Genomic DNA, 17606 nt, shown 5'->3' with positions numbered 1-17606 from the left:
TACACCTTGAAAATGTCTTTCATTAATAATGACTGTACAACAAGCAAAAATTTAGAAGAATCAAACTTTTATAGCTAAAATAGAAATCAAAATCAGCTCTTCTCTATAGCACAGGCATGGATCTCAGCAGAAAAGGAGAACTGGAAGGAACTCAGTGAATAAAGGCTGCTAAATCACATTTGTTGAAGGTTTTTCTACCTAAACTAAGGCCTATATGCTGCTGTGAGACTGAGGGAAGCAGTCTGTAATGGATTTTAACTTGGTAGTTCCTTTGAAGCACTCAACTAATATTAAAAAGCAGACTCTTAAAATGGGGTCCCTGTGGGGTTCATGTGACTCTTTGTCATCATGGTGAAGTCACAGAGTCAGCCAATATCAAGGAATCTTACTTAAATCCCAGCTGCCAGCAAACCACCTGCGTGTTCAGCTCCGTCCAGCCATCGTCACAGACCGTGCCCCACTGCCCGCTGTGAAAGACCTCCAGGCGGCCCTCGTGGCTGCCCTTCCCTCCTGTGAGCCGCAGGGCGCCCTCTGTGCCAGGGGAAAACAGAAACAAGATCAGTGACTCTGAGATCTCATCACTGTCCTAAAGCAGAATCAGTAACACTGCACCGCATCCGCTCCGCCTTTGGTGCCTCTGCAAACTTCCCAGGGCTGTGGACTCTGCCCGCGTCCTGTCTGTTTCTGTGTGATGACTGATGACTGAAGTACCTGTAAGAGGTGTACAGGAAACGCCGGCATCTTCTCTGTGGCCACAGTTGTGTTCTCGCCAGGACCTTTTTGGGCACTGTTCTATGGAGAGCTCATTTCCCGTGCACCGCACTTCATCCAGCAGCACGGGGCCAGAGCCCTCTCCAAAGTACGCCTGGCCCCACGCCTTGGCAACACCCCTGTGGAGATGCAAGGAACACCCAGTCAGGAGGAAGCAAGCTGTGCCTTGGACTTCTAACTTTCCTGGGAGAGATTACAGACGTACAGCTTGGGTATGAGGCTTTTAATTTTAATATTCATTTAATATCTATATCTATCGTAAAAATAACTCATTATATATTTCTGAAGTGACTTTCACCTCCTCAAAGCACATTAATGAAATACCTAGATGAGGCAGGTAAATGTGATTGTTCCCTATTTTGAAAACCACAGCAAAAAGATCTTAAGTGACTTGACAAGTGTCATATCACCCATCAGCAATAGAAATAAGAACAGGAAGCAGACCAATGACTAGCCTTGTATGGGGTATATTCTCTGTAAGCAGAAAGGATTTTGAGCACAAAAGACTATGTTGATTGAAAGCACTCCATTGTTTTAGAATTACAGAAATTATGCAGTATTTAACCCTTTATCATCTATCATGATTTTTCCAATTCTATCTAAAATACTATTTCATATATAAATGTTTGCCATGGTTTGGTTTCTTTCCACTCAATGGTTTCTCTGTTCCTATATTCATTCCAGTTTGAAATGGCAAGATTGAAATGTCAAATTTCGGACTGTAATGATTTACCTATCTAAAGCATTACTTTAAATTGACTAAAAAAGCATCTTGTTTTTCCAGTGTATCTGATAAAAATGCTGGAAGAAATGTATAGAAAATATTAAGGAAAAAATCCTTATTCTTTAAGCAGCTGGCTGAAGTCAAAGAGATAATGACGGACTGGTCTGAATGCTTTTACAGTTTATACCATATTCCAGTAAGAGTCTCTGGAGCTAGGCAGAGACAACACATCCCATCATTACAACCAGGGGAATTTGTGTCAAATAAAAATTATTTAGGAAATCAAATAATAAAAGAAGTTATCATTATTTACCACCAGTTAATGGTAGATTCATATTCTGGAATTTTATAGGAGTGTACAGAAAAGTTGAAGGGGTGTGGATAGCTTCTTAGTGAGAAGCTTTACTTTTACAGTTTCTGGCATGTTTCCAGGCAGTTTAACAATATGCAAATTTAGATTATTTTTAGTACTTCAGAACTGGTCTACTGCCACTGTTGGTAAGATTTCACTTCATATTAATTAGCATGTTTGTTGTAGCATCTTGCCTACTTGAGAAATTCTGTAAATCTCTAGACATATTTCAAAAAGACTTAGCAGGTTTAACACCATCTTAATGCAATTTATTTACTCAGAAAAATGAATCAAATTAGAAGCATCACAGAACTGCAGTTTGTGATTATCAAATATAAGTAATAAAAAGTTTTAGTGTCATCAGTAAGGAGGCAGGCTAAGAGCATTACACTTGTCATTAGTATACAGAAATGCAAAGCAGAGCTTAGTAACTCTCCAAACCTATTAGTAACAGCCCAGTTCAAAAGCAGGAAAAGCCTGCAAGAAGATATACTTTCCATTAGGTATTCCCAATTGAAAATGTGCAGGAATATAGAAATACAACATAAAATAAGCTGGGAGAAAACAATCTGATGTCAGAGAAGCATGTTGGTTCCTATGTTGGCTCAGCAGGAGATCTCCTATATTTTTAACTAGTCCACAGTTCTCATCCTTCTGAGCTAATCTGAATGGCACAGGCAGCCCAAGGCCTCAGTTACAGAACACTCTGGGGACCCCCTTCAATGCCACAGAGCTTTCTGCCTTCAATTCCACTTCTTTCAATTCATCGTAGTCCCAGCAGGCTTGAACAGGAGAGTTGTGTTCCAGTCTCCTCTGCTCTACCTGCTCTGGTTTACTTGCTTAGTTCTCATCCATTTTCTCTCAGACATAATCCCCTTCTCCTGCATGGGATACAACCCAGCATCTTCTCTGCTTCTTGCTCCTAGTTCTTTCCCTCTCCTACCCCACTGCCCTTCCATCCCAGTTGTTCTCATCTTCTTCCTCTCTGGTCCAGAAGTTTTCCTCTTAGTCTCCCACCTCTGCAGCATTTTTCTGCAAATACCAATACTTATCTTCTGTGAGGTATCAAAGTCCCCCCTGGCTGTTAAGAAAGTGAAGCAAGAAAATCCTGTTCTGCTGCTGTAGCTGTGTTTCAGACCATGCTTAGTTCAGACAGAACCACTGAAAGCTTAACTCTCAAACCTTCAAACACATCTCTAGCTCAGTATATGCAAACTGACAATCTTCAGAGACTTGTGATTTAAACAAATCTAGAGAGATTCTCACAGGCATGCCAAAAAACATATCCTTCCTGACAAAAGCAGAGTGCTTGTGCCAAAGCCAGGAGGCTGTCAGACTCCACAGTAAAATGAATCGTAAGGATTTAAACAGTAAAAAAAAAAATCTTTTCTTCACCTACAGATTAGGATTGAAACTTTACAGGAATTGTAGAGAGTTTTCACTACAAAGTCAACTTCTATTCTGAGATGTTCTTCACCCGTCCAGCCAAAGAGACAAAACGGGCCCTATCACATGACACTGAAAACTGGTTCCAGGGAATTGAAAGTAATGTCACTGTACCCGAATCTTCTAGAAATAAACTTAGTTACTGCTCCAAAGTATCAGAATGATTTTAAAGGAGCAGTTTTTTGACAATTACGCTTCTCCTAGCTTCAGCTGTGGGTCTGACAATTCTCCTGCTTTGCTGCTGGAATAACAAACACGTTGAAAAACACACCCAAGGCCAAGCTGCCGACAGACGACTTCAGCATCTGCATCATCCCACTGGTCATCACAGACTGTGCCCCACTGGCCACCGTGGTAAACTTCCACTCTTCCTTCATGGGCATTGCTCCCACCAGCCAGTCGGATCGGAGTGAAGACAGGGCCTGGGAGCAAACACAGGTCATTCATTCACATCCTAAAGTATCATTCTGATAGTAAAGAAAGAGGAAGATGGCTTAATGGTTTCTCTGACATCACTCAAGAACTGCCTTTTCTTTCTTCTACTTAGATGAAAACCCGAAAGTCACATGAGTTCCCTTATGCTCCACTATCACTAGGTGAAAACCCTTACACATACAAGTAACCATATTGATCTTGAATTACCCAAGTGTCAGAGCATTCACAGACATTTGGTGCTGTAAGGCCAAATACTGAATCAATCAGTGGAGCTACCTTTCTACAAGTAAGAGCAACATTGGGTAAAATCTAAAGTAAGAGGCAAAAATTGTGTCACAGACACAGAAATTCATCCTTGGGTTTTCTCATTGCATTAGAAAATCCAGTCAGAGCAGTGAAAGCTCTTTGACTGTGGAGTCTCGCTTGAATTGTGCAAGTATTGTTCCCTTCTTGCTCCCAGTCTTTTAAAATCAGTAGCTCTCTTCTGGTGCACCAAGAAACTGTCTCGAAAGCATCACTGCTGAATAAATCTATAATAGTGGAAACAGTTTAAAGCCATATAAAACCCCATAATTGCTGTAATGTGAACAAGGTTATTTTAAAGCTTCCCCATATCTAACATCCAAATTATTTAAATTTGAGTAATTTTTGTGTAACTTCCCAACCAATTAATGCTACTATTTAATCTAATTCTTGGTTATAAAAAACCCCAAAACAACAATGCTGAAGGCATTTCTCCAATTTCATATTAATGTGTCACTGATAAGAAATATGTGTGTCTGTGTAAATATTTTAAAAGGCTAGTTGCAATAGAACCTGGAAAATGTGAAAACATTTATAGTTTTCAGTTTCTTTAGGCAAAACTCTCTTGCTTTCATTGTCTCCTAGCTTGAAAAGATTTTCCCTTCCCTCTACTCAATAGTTTTCTAAAACCGAAATGGTCTTTTAAAAGCCATTTATCAAAATATGGCTCATTATTACTAAAGCTGTAGGACAAAAATGCACCCACTTTCTTTGGATAAAAACATAGGTAGGAGAAGAAAGGTAACACAGAACTGGCTGCAGCCACACATTTTGGTTTCAGCTGAAGAGATTGGCATTGCCCAGCACTGCCAGCCTAGCCCTCCCTGAGGCAGCACTATCTTAGACCTGATGGCATGCCTGCCCATTTAGTTAGCATGTTGATTAAAATAATATCAAATATCTTAAAAACATTAATGATACTTCTTTCCTAATAATATAATTCTGACCTTAAAAAAAGAAAAAAAAAGTGGGGAAACGATCCTCATTTTACAGCGAGAGATTCTTGCTACTGTACTCTTTCTCACAACCTACATCTGAAACAATTTGTTGTTGATTATGGAAAGGTAAAGAGTTGTCAAGCTAGGTGCTGCTTAAGGTATTTGAAGGAGTTAATGATGCAATGATTCAATCTGTATAATCTGTTCCAAGAAAGCGTAACACTTTTTCTAATATAATAATGAGTAATTATCAAAACTTCTACTTAAATAAAATAAGGACTTGAGAAAACCATATGTATTTTTTTTACCCAGGGAGGAGCTACATGTGACAGCAGCTGCCATTTTTTGAGGACATGTCCCATCTTGCCAGATGTCTTTTTCACATAACAGTATATTTTCTTCATCACCACGACAACGCACTTCACTCCAGAAAACGGGAATAAGGCCTAATCCAGAAAAGGGTATGTGTTTTGCTGTACCTTTTTCCCTGTAAAAATAATCAGGATAGGGCATCAGAGTAGGAGGAAGGGATATGGGAACATTTTCTCATATAAATCTTGGAATAGAAAACAAAGGCCTTTCTTCAGTAGTGTAAATTCATCACATTTTCATACAGTTCAGCATTGTCTTCTGCACAAAGAAAAGTAACAGATGTGACCCAGTTCTCATAATTTTGTTGTGAGATGTTTTAGTACAATGACTGTGTTGCTGCAGAGCCAGCTACAGTCCTGCTCTCCCAGTTCTTCACTACAAAAAACACAGAGTCCACAGTCCATAGGTGAATCTACAGTACCAGCCCACTGCAGTTACAGTTCCAGGAGGGGCAATATCTCCCTTATTCTGTCCTTTACTCCATAAAGACGCACCATGCTCTGCCCATAAATGCCATGTATTGTGGCTGTGATGATGGAGCAGTGCAACACCTCACACTCCATTAGATCAGGCCCCATCAATTTTTCTCTATTCAGCCATTCCCATCCACCCAGAACATTTTATAAACAGCTCTTCCCTTCTCATGCTGCATCTACAGCAACACTTACAGAGCCACTTTCTCTTCCTTGCAAAGGCACAACAAATTTAAAACAAAGCCCAAATATGGTGATATCAAAGAAGCAGATAGATGGAGCACCTGAAAAGCACCAGTGATACCTCATGAGTTCACCTGTTTCAGCTACTGTTTGCTTGGGGCTTTTTTGGCCTGGGTTGAGCCTTGAGCCATTTCTGTTGAAGAGACGAAACCATTCACCTGTATCGCTGAACTACTTTTGCTAACAGCAGCCTCGTTCAGCTAAAGTGTTCAGGGTATGGAAAGCAGACAGGACTCACATGAAAATGAGGGAAGGAGCCACTGCACGTAAACAGCTGAAGTCATAAGCAAAATCACAGATGGCTGAACTTTTATCTCATCTAATCCTCATATTTTTATAAGTTGGCATGGTGTGTCCAGATTAGAATTGAACATTATAAACCAGCTTAGATTTAGTTCTGCCTAGCCATCTTAAAAAGTGGAATAATCATTAGGAATGTCACAGTGCAAGTCTGCTATAAAAGCCTCTTACTGCTTGTAGTGAGCAAAACCACTGCTTTGGTGTGTGAGTGAAAGAAATGTTATAAAGGCAATAAAGGCAGGCAAATTATACTAAAGTGCGGTGTTGATTAACTCCATTCTGGCAGCAGTGGGAAGTGGTGGTAAGCGAGGACAGTGCAAGGACTTTCAACTTGTCCAGTGTGGCTATAGCTCTAAAATGTTGCCCTTTGCCAAAGAGGTAGGATGAGTTCCAGGTGTCATTTGGCATACTACAATGGGTGATTACTAGGATAACCCTTGCCCCTGAGAATTGGGAATTTTCCTGTGATTAGGAGACCATGTAGAGCCTAATCCTGGTTACATTTACATTGTTCAATTACCTCACTGGAGCTGTTAATTGACACTTAAGATATGTGAGACCAGGATCTCCCAGATGTCCAGTAGAGCAGTTTGTGCCTGCCGGAAGCTTGCTGACCTGTTCACGCATTTCACTTTGAAAAGGAAAGCATTTGCCTCAGCCTGCTCCTGTCTAGATCCTACCTTCAGCTTTCTGAGGAAATACTGATTTCCTCTTTGAAGTGTAATGCAGCTGAAGCAAGCAAAGTATTCTGGGAAGGACAACTTCACCATTCAAACAGAAAAAGCAATCATCAAACACAAAAAGCCCTCAGGATTTACAAAGTAGATTGTCCTTTATATAAAATATCATGAAAATGAGTTGATTTTTACTCAAGCTGAAACTTACCCAAGTGCAAGCTGTCGACATACAACTGTGGCATCATTATTGTCCCAATGGCGCCCACAGATTGTTCCCCAGATTCCATTCCAATAAACCTCTACTGTACCTTCAAACTCATTCTTGCCTCCCCGGAGTCTCACTGACCCTAGTTACCAAAAATTAAAAATAAAACAATTACACTTCCAAGATACTTTATTGCTTGGTTAATGCATCCCACACAAAAGACTCTGAACCTCATTTTCCCTGAGTTCTTTTTTCATAGATACTGAGCTGTTTCCAAGAAACATTCTGGCACACCTCACATTCTCATACAGTGATGCACGAATTGAGAGAACCTTTTTTTAACATGAGGAAAGCATTTTGCTCCTCATACTGAAACAGCATCATATTTCTGATCCTTCTGATGCTACAACTTAGTAAAAGATCTAACAAAGTATTTATAGACACATAATTATTGAAATGTGATTTCCTCTACCCAAATGGGCAAAACGTACATATGTACATGTGTGTATATATATATTTGTATAAAATATGCTGTACTTTCATCTTTCACAAAATTCCATTGACCTTAAGGGAATCAGAAAATAACCACATGGCCTGCATAGCTTTTGCTCTCACCCATGTTACATTATGCATGTCATAGATGACAGCAGTTTATTTTAGCCAAAGAATGCATTTGTTCATACTTTTCTCAGACAGAAACACTCTGGATGTAGTTCTATTAATTTGTAAGCAGTCTTTATCAAATTCCCAGACAAAGCAAGCTAAAAAACATAAGGAATTGTCTAAAAGAAGTGGGGAGGGGGAAAAATGTTGCTTGAGTACTACAGAGCACAGAAATCCAAGAAAGTCAGCAGATTTTGTACATTTTTGTACTACAGTCATTTCACTTGAGATGTCAGATGCATCTACTGCTGAAGGTAGCCAAGTGCCACTGGCAAAGGTGGGAAAAAGCTGGTCATATGGATAACTACACAGAAATAGGAAAGAATCATGACAGAGCAATAATTCAACAAGAAACATTTCTGTTAAATTATCAAACATAGCCCAGCCGTATGAATTCATATTGCCTGAAATCCCAGTTAATCCATCTGCCTCTGTTCTGTGATCTGCTTAAAAGCTACACCATCATCCAGTTTGCAGGGGTTTAGCAATGGGATGAAGATAGTCAGTGTTTGTGCCTGCATTTCATTGTGTCTGTGTTCATCTTTGTGTAAATAGTAATAGTAATAGTAATAGGTAGATCCACTTTTTCTTCTCAGTTTCTGTCCTGGTTTAGTTCAGTGTATTTTATAAAACCACAAAGCCAAACAACTGCCAAATAACTCGAGGAATTAATTAACCTCATGTTTGGCTTGGCATGTTCCTCTTTGCCTTCTATTTACTTTCTCAGCAGTAACTTACTGTGCAGTAAATTACAAACAACATTTATTCAACTCATGTTATAGAGTGAGCTATCATTCCTGAGAGAGGATTATTACTGAGTCAACTATAACTATACTGTAGACACATTGCACATCATTTATCTGTCTTTACAGTTTTTCTCTTTGTGTTTTTCTGTATGTGTCACAGACAGACAGAGTCTGGAATTCTGTTTATTTCTGCTCTGCGACAGACTTCTGTATAGACTATTATTTTCACTTGAAACGTCAACTGCACTCATAGCAAAGTGATTCCTGACATACCAGAAAGCAAGTCTGAAGATGTCATCTCCAAAAATAAGTTTGTTTTAGTGCATGATTGCTTACAGTGCTGCATGACATCTACTGAAATCAATACAGTGCTTCCTGAGTACACATTACACAATGTTTCTATTCAAATATTTGAATAAGGGAGTACTTGAAGAATAAAATTCTCTTCTAAGGTCTCCATGGAAGAATTTGGCCTACTTCTCTTTCTGTATTTACAAATTTCCCAAGGACAGTGGTAGAAGAACTTAGTCATGTACACACAGCAAAACACACCGGAGGATTGTTAAAGGTAATTTTGTAACTGATTTTAAATATTCTTGATTTTCACCTGATAAGTTAATCTAGAAAAAAAATTAAAAGAAAGCCTATTTTTACATGTAGGTAATATTAAACCTGCCATTTAATAGAGGTAACCAAATATATGGTGTATGCACTTTGAAGTATGTATCAACCTCTGTCATATGACCAAGTCATAATTATGTAGCAAACAAATCAAAGGGCACTGATGAGAAAATTATTTCTGTTGTTTACTCAAAATGTAATGATATTCAGACACCTGGTAGTTATATTACCAGATCAAGAGATACATTAGTTACAGTAGTGATACCTCATAAAACAGAACCTCAACATCAAGACTTTCGTTACGGTAGCTTAGTTTTTCTTTCCACTATATAAAACTCTTTCTTCATGATGAAACACAGCTCTGTGTTTCCTGTGTAAATTGATCTTAGGGAATTGCAGGATAACAGGATGATCTGCCTTTGTGTGTGTTTATGCTGTATTACCAACTATCTGCTTATGTGTGAATATTTTAATTGCGAGATAGTCAATGTTTGCATTGTAAAATTACCAGGAAGCACATTTTCATTGGTTAAGTCTACTGCTTTTCCAATGTAACACCTCAAGCACCCCAGCAAGTGTCTGCACAACAACTCTGCAGAAGAACATCTGCATTTGCTCTGAGAAAACAAGTCTGGCTGAAGTGTATGCACTGGAGGCTCTAGGTTTCTGGAGTCAGAGGTACAGTAGCATCTCACATTTTTAAGCTATAATTTTTCAGGTCTTTTAGTTGCTGAAGAAAACTAAACTTGTTGGGAGTAGAGCTGATGCAGTAGTATCTACTCTCTCTGCTCTCCACCAGTTCAATATGGTATCAGATCTCTGCTTAAAGTGTTTATCAAACCCACCCTGCCACAACACAAAGCTCAACAACAGGGAACAGCAGCACCAGGATCCTGCCCATGGCTCTGCCCTCCTCAGCACTGGTCAGGAAGAGGGAGGATGAGGAGAGGTGACCTGACCCCTACCCACACAGTAGGTAGAAACAAAAACACAGGACACAAAGCAGGCCTATGAGACAGCTCTACACACATACTGTGGTCTTGGGACAAACTTAATTCAGCCCTTTATTAAAAAATACAGTCTGCTGTCTTGACAGAAACGCCTTCATTTATAAACACTCAGAAAGTATGTATGCATTTACTGTAATTGTGTTCCAGCTGAGGTTACTGATGGTCAATTCCTGTTGTTTACATACAGTCTGGTAATTTTAGTTGTCCTGGTATCTGCCCAAGTCAGAGTCTTTCCTATCTGCTATCACTGTTGAAAGGAGATTAAGTTATACTTGCAAATGCAAGGAAGGAAGGGTATCCAGTGGGTGCTGCTGAGACTTGCTCCAGAACACCTGCCATATAGGCTGAAGATGAGACACTCAGGAAAACAGGGAGAGGAAAACCACCCAGCCAACTTTTAATTAACTTCAAAAAGCAGAAGAGCTTCAAAGGAACTGCGCTGTTGTGCTTGGCCATTTTTCCTATACATTCTCACGTGCAGAGATGCTGGGTAACTTCGAACTCTCATCTATTTTTTGCATTTCACTGGGAACGAGCATTGTTACTGTGTGGCTGAATTGCAAATAGAATGGGAATCACTTCCACTTCTGCTGTATGTGTTAGTGCTGCAGCAGTGGTGTTTATGGTGTTGGCTAAAGGTGTGCCATAGTTTCTTGGTAAACACCTGTCCAAAGGTTTGCAATTTGCCTGTAAATGTCGGCTGGGAAAATAGAAATCAGAAGTAGAAATTGCCTGTGCCTTTCACTCTGGTGCAGTGTGCTCTGAAATGGCAGATTTAAAGCAAAGGAAGTAATTTCAATTTTGGAAACCTGTAAAAACAACAAATAGTTTTGTTTCTGCCCTAATGTCCAAGGTGTTCCAATGTGGCATAGTGCTACAGAAAGGCTCTGCACTGACAATTCATCTCTGTTGCCTTGGAGTCAATTAGGTTACTCCAAACTGACATCAGGTGTGAGGGTTTCCCACTTGATACAAGCTCTGGGACCACACTGTAACTTGTAGTATTTAGAATACATGGGGATGATCCCTAACACATATAAAAGGGTCTATCCCAGTTTCAGAATGAAACTAATTCACTGGTTTTTATAAGGCACTTGTAAAAAGCCACATGTAGCACTGGTAAAATGAACCTAACATTGGTTCAAATCAATGGAAACATCCCTTCCAGGATCAGGCCTGACTAAAATCAAAGAAATGAACCCTGTTGACTTCAGCAAAATTATGCATGGTGCTCACTGTGATCCATGAATGTCGTTCTCTGCTCTTAGTCTAAAATCGCAATTATTTTCCCGAGGCATTTTAACATTGAAAAAAGGTGCCTCAAGCAGAACTACTTTTTAAGAACTATCTTGCGGATCAGTAACAGTATTGCATACTCAAGGACCTTTATATTAGAACTTTCATAAATATTGTATACACTGAGTGTGTAATGTGCTGCGTTGGTTCCTCTGCAGCACTGAGATCCATCATGTCAGCAATCAAGTGGTTTAAGGCTCTGGGAAACTAAACTGAAACTGAGCAACCTAATGGGCTCTGAAGGACTACAGTTGTCTTATTTGGGCAGAGCTGGAGAAAATGAGGGGTCTCACACAGTGCAGCTCTGGTAAGAATGGTTCCAGAAGAGCTGCTTCTTAGAAAGAGAATATGGACATTCATGTTTCAGTTCTAATCATAAGCTATTAAAAAATCCAAAATCCCAAAAGTCATTCCACCAAGTGCTTGGACTATAATATAACAGGCAGGGAGAATAATCTAGTGTTTTGATTATGAGCCTGAGGCTTTATTCTTCTCTCACAAAAGTTTAGTGAAGCTTTATTTGATTGACATGAGTGGAATCACCTTTTGATAAAAGCAATTTGAATGGAAATGTTCTAAAGTCAGGCCTTCCTGGAGATATGCACTTTATTTCCAGTTCTGCCACTGACTTCTGACAAAGACACTTACCCTGTTTTCTATTGGTCCCTCTTTGTAATAGAAAAGAAAATAATTAACCCACTTGATTCAAAGTGCTTTAAATCAGATGTAACAGCATAGCATGAACAACATATGCACAAAAATGTAACTATGTACTACACAAACATTGTGTGGCAGCAGCTGCTCTCAGGGACTGAGCTAGGCCTCCTTCTTGGAGCCTGAGTACACCACGGGTAAGTTGTTATTAACAGCAACTAAAATACTAAATTCTGGTGGGCTTATACTGGTTCTGTGTAGAGAGTATTCATATTCATTTATTGTCCTCTGTGAGGTCCTTGGTTCATCATGATAATTTATACATACTTGTATTTGGTTTACCTGCTTTCAAGGCATGAATAAGTAACATTACCCAGATATTTTTAGAAGGAAGGAAATTAAACACTGAAACCGATTATTTACAACTGTAAAACTGATTTTAGACTGGTACTGTACAGTGTAATAGCAAAGGTGCTTTTTTAAAAAAAAATCATAGTGTTTAAATATAAAACAGTTTAATATATACATATGCACAAAGTTTAGCCAATTAACTTTACAGATAAGTCAAAATATTTCAGCTAGAAAAACTCAGAGATTTACAAGTAAGCCTTTAAATATGGTATTGTATTTAGTTATGGCAGGTGCCTAACACTGAGTATGGGCTTCCTTAGCCCAGGTAATAAAGCAAGAGGTGCAGTGAGTTTCTCTCTGAGCAGTCTGTCCCTCTAACTATAACCACATCATGACATTGCCTCACTGGCATCTTTTTGCATCTGATGAGAAAGGAACACACTTCAGGGGGAATGTTACAATCATCTTTTATTTCTGGGCAAATGGCTTGATTTGTGTCCATGTTCCACCTTAAGCCATCTCACAAACTCTGTAATTATTTCATATTGCCCCCATGGAGGCTTTTGGACAGACAGTGGCCCAGGTGATGCCACTGGAGTTTACCACTGAGTCCAACAGAACAGATGATCTGTCCATTACAAAGTATTGGCTAGTGTTCAGTAGCTGTGTCTTCCCTCTTAGCACGGGCCAACCTGGATTTCATTTTTCTAGAGAAACAAAGCAGCATTCTGAAAAGACTGGAGAAACACAGCTAAGCCCAAATCATGCATTATTTTTGATAGTTTTTTGCTTTTATCCCCTACATGCTGAACTTAACGGGGATTTTGAAACTTACTTTATTAAGTGCAAGATTGAGTTCTTAGCAATAAACGTCTGTGTTCTTCACTAACAGACCAAGTCCTCATAAAGTATTTTGGGAACCAGACTGAAGAATTCTAAAAACCTATTAATATGTTGGGCTAAATTAGTGGTACCTTTCTGAAAGTGAGACCAGTTAAAGGGCTTGAAGTCTTCAGGGGTTTTTTTCATCTGCATCTAGATATCTGTTTTCTCCTCCGTGCCATCAGCCTGGTATTCTTTCCAGGGAAACATCTGTACTGCATAATATCATTCTGTCTTCTTGAAGGAGCACATTTGACTTGGAACACAGCTTTGGAAGCTGCATTTTTTTAATTGTGTAAATTATCAATAGGGACCTTGGTGCCTCCATACCCTCTTCATGTGGTATTTTGTGCCAATATGTATAATTACCATGTTGTTCAAATTAGCTTTTTTTTTTTTTTTCCCACACACCCTCAATGGCTACCATTGGAAGAGAAGGATAATCCTTTTCAGTCACCTGAAAGTAAATTAATAAAAAACCCCCCTCACAACCCAAAGTCAGCTTTCACAACAAACAAAACAGTATTATTAATTATCAACTTCCTTGCTGACTTTGTGCTATTACAAACGATGCAAAACAAAGGACAACAAAGCAGGGAATTTTAATTTTCATTTCAACAATTATGCTTGATCATCTTTAGTACAGCTATAGATTGGACACAATTCATACAATTCATATTTAGGTAGGAGATAGTATTAGAGCAATGCAGGAGAAAATGTGAAGTCATTCAAAATCAAACTGTACATCAATATATTTAATGCTAACACTGATGAAATGTAGCTGATCAAGAACTGGATGCTGAAATTGCTGTTCAGTCCTTACTGACTGAAAACTTCCACGGGAGTTCACCTGGGAGTGTGTGCGGGGAGCACAAGGCTCTTGGCTCAGCTCACGGATGTTGTTGAGCACCAGCACTAACTTGTGACCCCCGTTATCCTAAGATTTGGGGGTGAAAAGAAAATCATACTGTGTAAACTGTTCGTCTTTGGAGCCAAGCATACTTCTATTTCTCTTTCTGGCACTTCACTTCGGTAGACCAAGTGCTTCCCGAATAAGTGAACCCGGTTACAAAGCAGGAATGCCAGCCAGCCTTGGCAAACCGAGCGTACTGAACGCTTACGGCACAGCTTTGAAACGCGGTTCACCTAGCCAGTGTTAGAATAGCGGCGGAATAAACCCAGGCGGGACCTTCGTCTTCCCGCTGCATCCCCTGATGCACGAGTGTAACTCTCCTCTGCGAACAGCCTTGGCTGTCGCTTTGGTAGACGGTGTCCGTCCCCTCGTCCCCTGTCCCCTCCAGCGACAGGGAAAAGGGTACGGGATGGGAGAACGCCGCCTCCCGGCCGAGGCTCTCTCAGTGCCCGTCTCCGCCCGCGTCCCGCGCACTCTCCCGCTCCGCTCCGCGGCCACCCCTCGCCCCGGGCTCGCCCCCTCCCCGCTTACCTCGCTGGCAGTCAGCGCGGCCGCGCTCCGCCGCGCCCCGGCCGGCCCCGGGAGCGCAGCCGGGCCGCCCCTCGGCACCTCCGGGCAGGGCGCAGGAGCTGCGGCGGCCCCGCGGCGCCCGGCCCGCTGCCCCTCGCCGGGGCAGAGCGGGCGCCGCGGGTGCCCAGGGGCGCGGGGCCGCGGGGAAGCCCCCGGCGGGGCAACCGGCGGGGGGCTGCGGGGCGCGGGCGGCCGGGAGGCTGGCGGAGACCTGCCCCGGCCCGCGGGCTCCGGGGATCGCCCCTATCACCAGCGCCACCACGAAGCCGGCGAATGTCATGGTGCCAGTCCCGCCGGCTCGGGTCCATCTCCCCCTCTCATCGCGCCCGGGATGCGAGGAGAGAAGGCGGGGCCGCGGCGTCCCGCTAATCCCCCTCGGCGCACACCCCTGCCGCCCGCCCCCGCCCGGCCCGCGGGGGCAGGGCGAGCGGGGCGCGGAGGGCGTAGCCCCGGCCCTGCCGGATCCCTACCTGCGGCACGGAGCGGAGCGGAGCGGCCGCCGGGCACGGGCACAGCCCCTCGGGCAGCCCCGGCAGGCTTTACAGGGGAATGCGTCCCCCGAGCCCGGCCCCGGGGCTCCCTCCCGCTCCCCCGCCAGCCTCAGCACTGCCACTCCCGTACCATCCCTCGCCCTTGCCGGCGGCCCTCCGGGATATGTCCCACCGCAGCTCCGTAGGCTCACCCCAGCCCTCGCACTAGGGCTCCCCTATCAGCCTCCTTCTCTGCTCTCGCCCCATGCTGGCTCTCCCCCGACCTCCGACAGCCTCACAAAGAGCAGAAGGAGCCGGGACAGAGCCTGGCCTGGGGCGCGCAGCTTCGGGGCGAGAGGGACAAAACCGGCCCTCAGGGACATCTGGGGCGGCACAGGGAGGGAGAGATCTCCAGACGTGTTAGCGGGGAACAAAGGGGCTGGAAACAAATGCCATGAAATGTCTTTGACGGTTTAGCATTATCCCAGTCCCATGTGCTCTGAATAGTAATCTGCTTATTTCCGAGCGCTGCAGAGGTCTGCATGACCTGATCATCTCTGATTTCCTTGTCCCACCGGGATGGCTGTCAGTTAGTTCTGTTTCTTTGTCTCATATTGTTCGGTTGTTAGTTTGGGTTAGTTACTATATTTACTGCTGCTTTTAACCTATGCCCTTCATTTTTGAGGTCCAATTCTGCCTCATGGATGGAGCATGTACCCTTTATTTGGCAATTTGTCTGTAATGTGAGTTTGTTGGTTCACCTCTCCATAAGATCCTTTTTCCTCTATAATTTTTTTGTCTGGAAAATGTTGATCTGGTTCCTGAGTGAGCACATCAGTATTTCCACCACCTTTCGTTGAGACAAAAGTCTAAAAGAAAGAGGCTGCTTTCCATGCAGAATGCCACATATATGCAGTGAACAGTGCCCTTCCTTTAGCAGCCTCCAAACTGTTCAAAAGGTGCAAAGTGCAATTTTACCAGTTCAAACTTTGGTTTATAAGAACAAAGGAGCTCCAATGCTGAGGAAAGCAGGTACCATAATGTTTGGGATTGCCCATGTTCATCTTAGTTCGGCTCATCTGTGGTTAGTTCTTTATTGCAGCATTACAGTTTGCATTTTAATCACTCACAAAGTTAAAGCATACTCTGCTGGGGTTTCTACAGCAACGTGATAACTATGCTATCACAGTGTCTGATGCACTTGTTTGTGGACAGAAACGCACAGATTTTTCTTTTTTGCTGAGATTTCTTCGAGGGATATGGATATGCATTATTTAAAAAAACATCAGGACTGGCAAGAATTTAATTTGTTTTCAAACTATTGGACTATATACAAGACATTAGCCTGAAAGGAACTCATTAGGGCTGTTTTTAAATTGTCTGAAACTCTGTTTCTGTCATGACAAGTTGCTTGCTTTTATCCTTTGGGAAGGACCAGTTAAAAGCATGCTCAGCCTAGCTGGTTAAGGTTTCATTCATTGCTTGGTGAACACTTTTTGGCATCAAGTAACAGCACTATTTCATTTTCCCTGACCTAAGCTCTTTTTTCAACCCTCTGTAGCCTGGAAGACGAAGGGTTCTCCTGATCAGCACAGGGGAAAGAGAACAAATGGGTATGATGAGTCTTGCAAAGTGCTCCAGGCGAAGCTCTGAGCCTGGCACTTATTCATGTATTCTGATTGCATTCGCCTCCCCAAGGTGTGTGGGCTGTGCACTGAACCTTCTTTACCTATTTGGGTAGAGGTATTTGTGCTTGAGCTTGCAAAATGATACTCAGCAGGAGGTGGGGGGAATGAGGGCAGGCTAATCCAGGGGGGAAAAGTTTGGAGGTAACTACAATTCCAAAAAAGCATCAAGAAGAAAAAAAGCAGTGTCATAATGATTCACTCCCAAGACAAGATTCAAGTTTAATGGAAGGATCCACGTGTACAGACTGACTCCTGAATATTTTAATTTTTATCAAGATTGTTCTTTTTGATGTGATCTTACAAGAAGAAGGAGCCTTCATTTGTTTTAGTAAGTATAAATGAGCATTCCCTATGATGTGAGGTCTGTAATGCTACAGGAAATAATGCTTTTGTTACAATTTACAAATTAGGGACTCAATCTGGCATCCGTTCAAGACATTGATAGTAAACTCACTGTAAAGAGGAGGGGCACTCTTGTAAGGAATCCTGGAGCTGATGGAGGG

The 17606-nt window shown here is 42.0% G+C and overlaps 1 protein-coding gene across 1 annotated transcript in view; it reads right to left on the bottom strand.

Moving 5' to 3' along the window:
• The window catches only part of PRSS12 (serine protease 12), a 32999-nt gene extending 17759 nt beyond the window's left edge, over positions 1-15240 (bottom strand). Inside the window, exons 1-6 of the mRNA XM_083861985.1 lie at positions 14907-15240; positions 7243-7381; positions 5278-5456; positions 3565-3715; positions 712-890; positions 390-531 (exon numbers count right to left, since the gene is read on the bottom strand). Coding sequence (XP_083718111.1) covers positions 390-531; positions 712-890; positions 3565-3715; positions 5278-5456; positions 7243-7381; positions 14907-15225 — 1109 coding nt within the window. The 5' untranslated portion in view covers positions 15226-15240. The remainder of the gene's footprint in view (positions 1-389; positions 532-711; positions 891-3564; positions 3716-5277; positions 5457-7242; positions 7382-14906) is intronic.
• Positions 15241-17606: the final 2366 nt, after the last annotated feature.

The sequence above is a fragment of the Zosterops lateralis genome (genome assembly GCF_965231275.1).
Source record: "Zosterops lateralis genome assembly, chromosome: 5".
Classification (NCBI taxonomy): domain Eukaryota; kingdom Metazoa; phylum Chordata; class Aves; order Passeriformes; family Zosteropidae; genus Zosterops; species Zosterops lateralis.
Note: the sequence above shows the minus strand (reverse complement) of the source record. Positions and strands in the feature narration are given on the sequence as shown.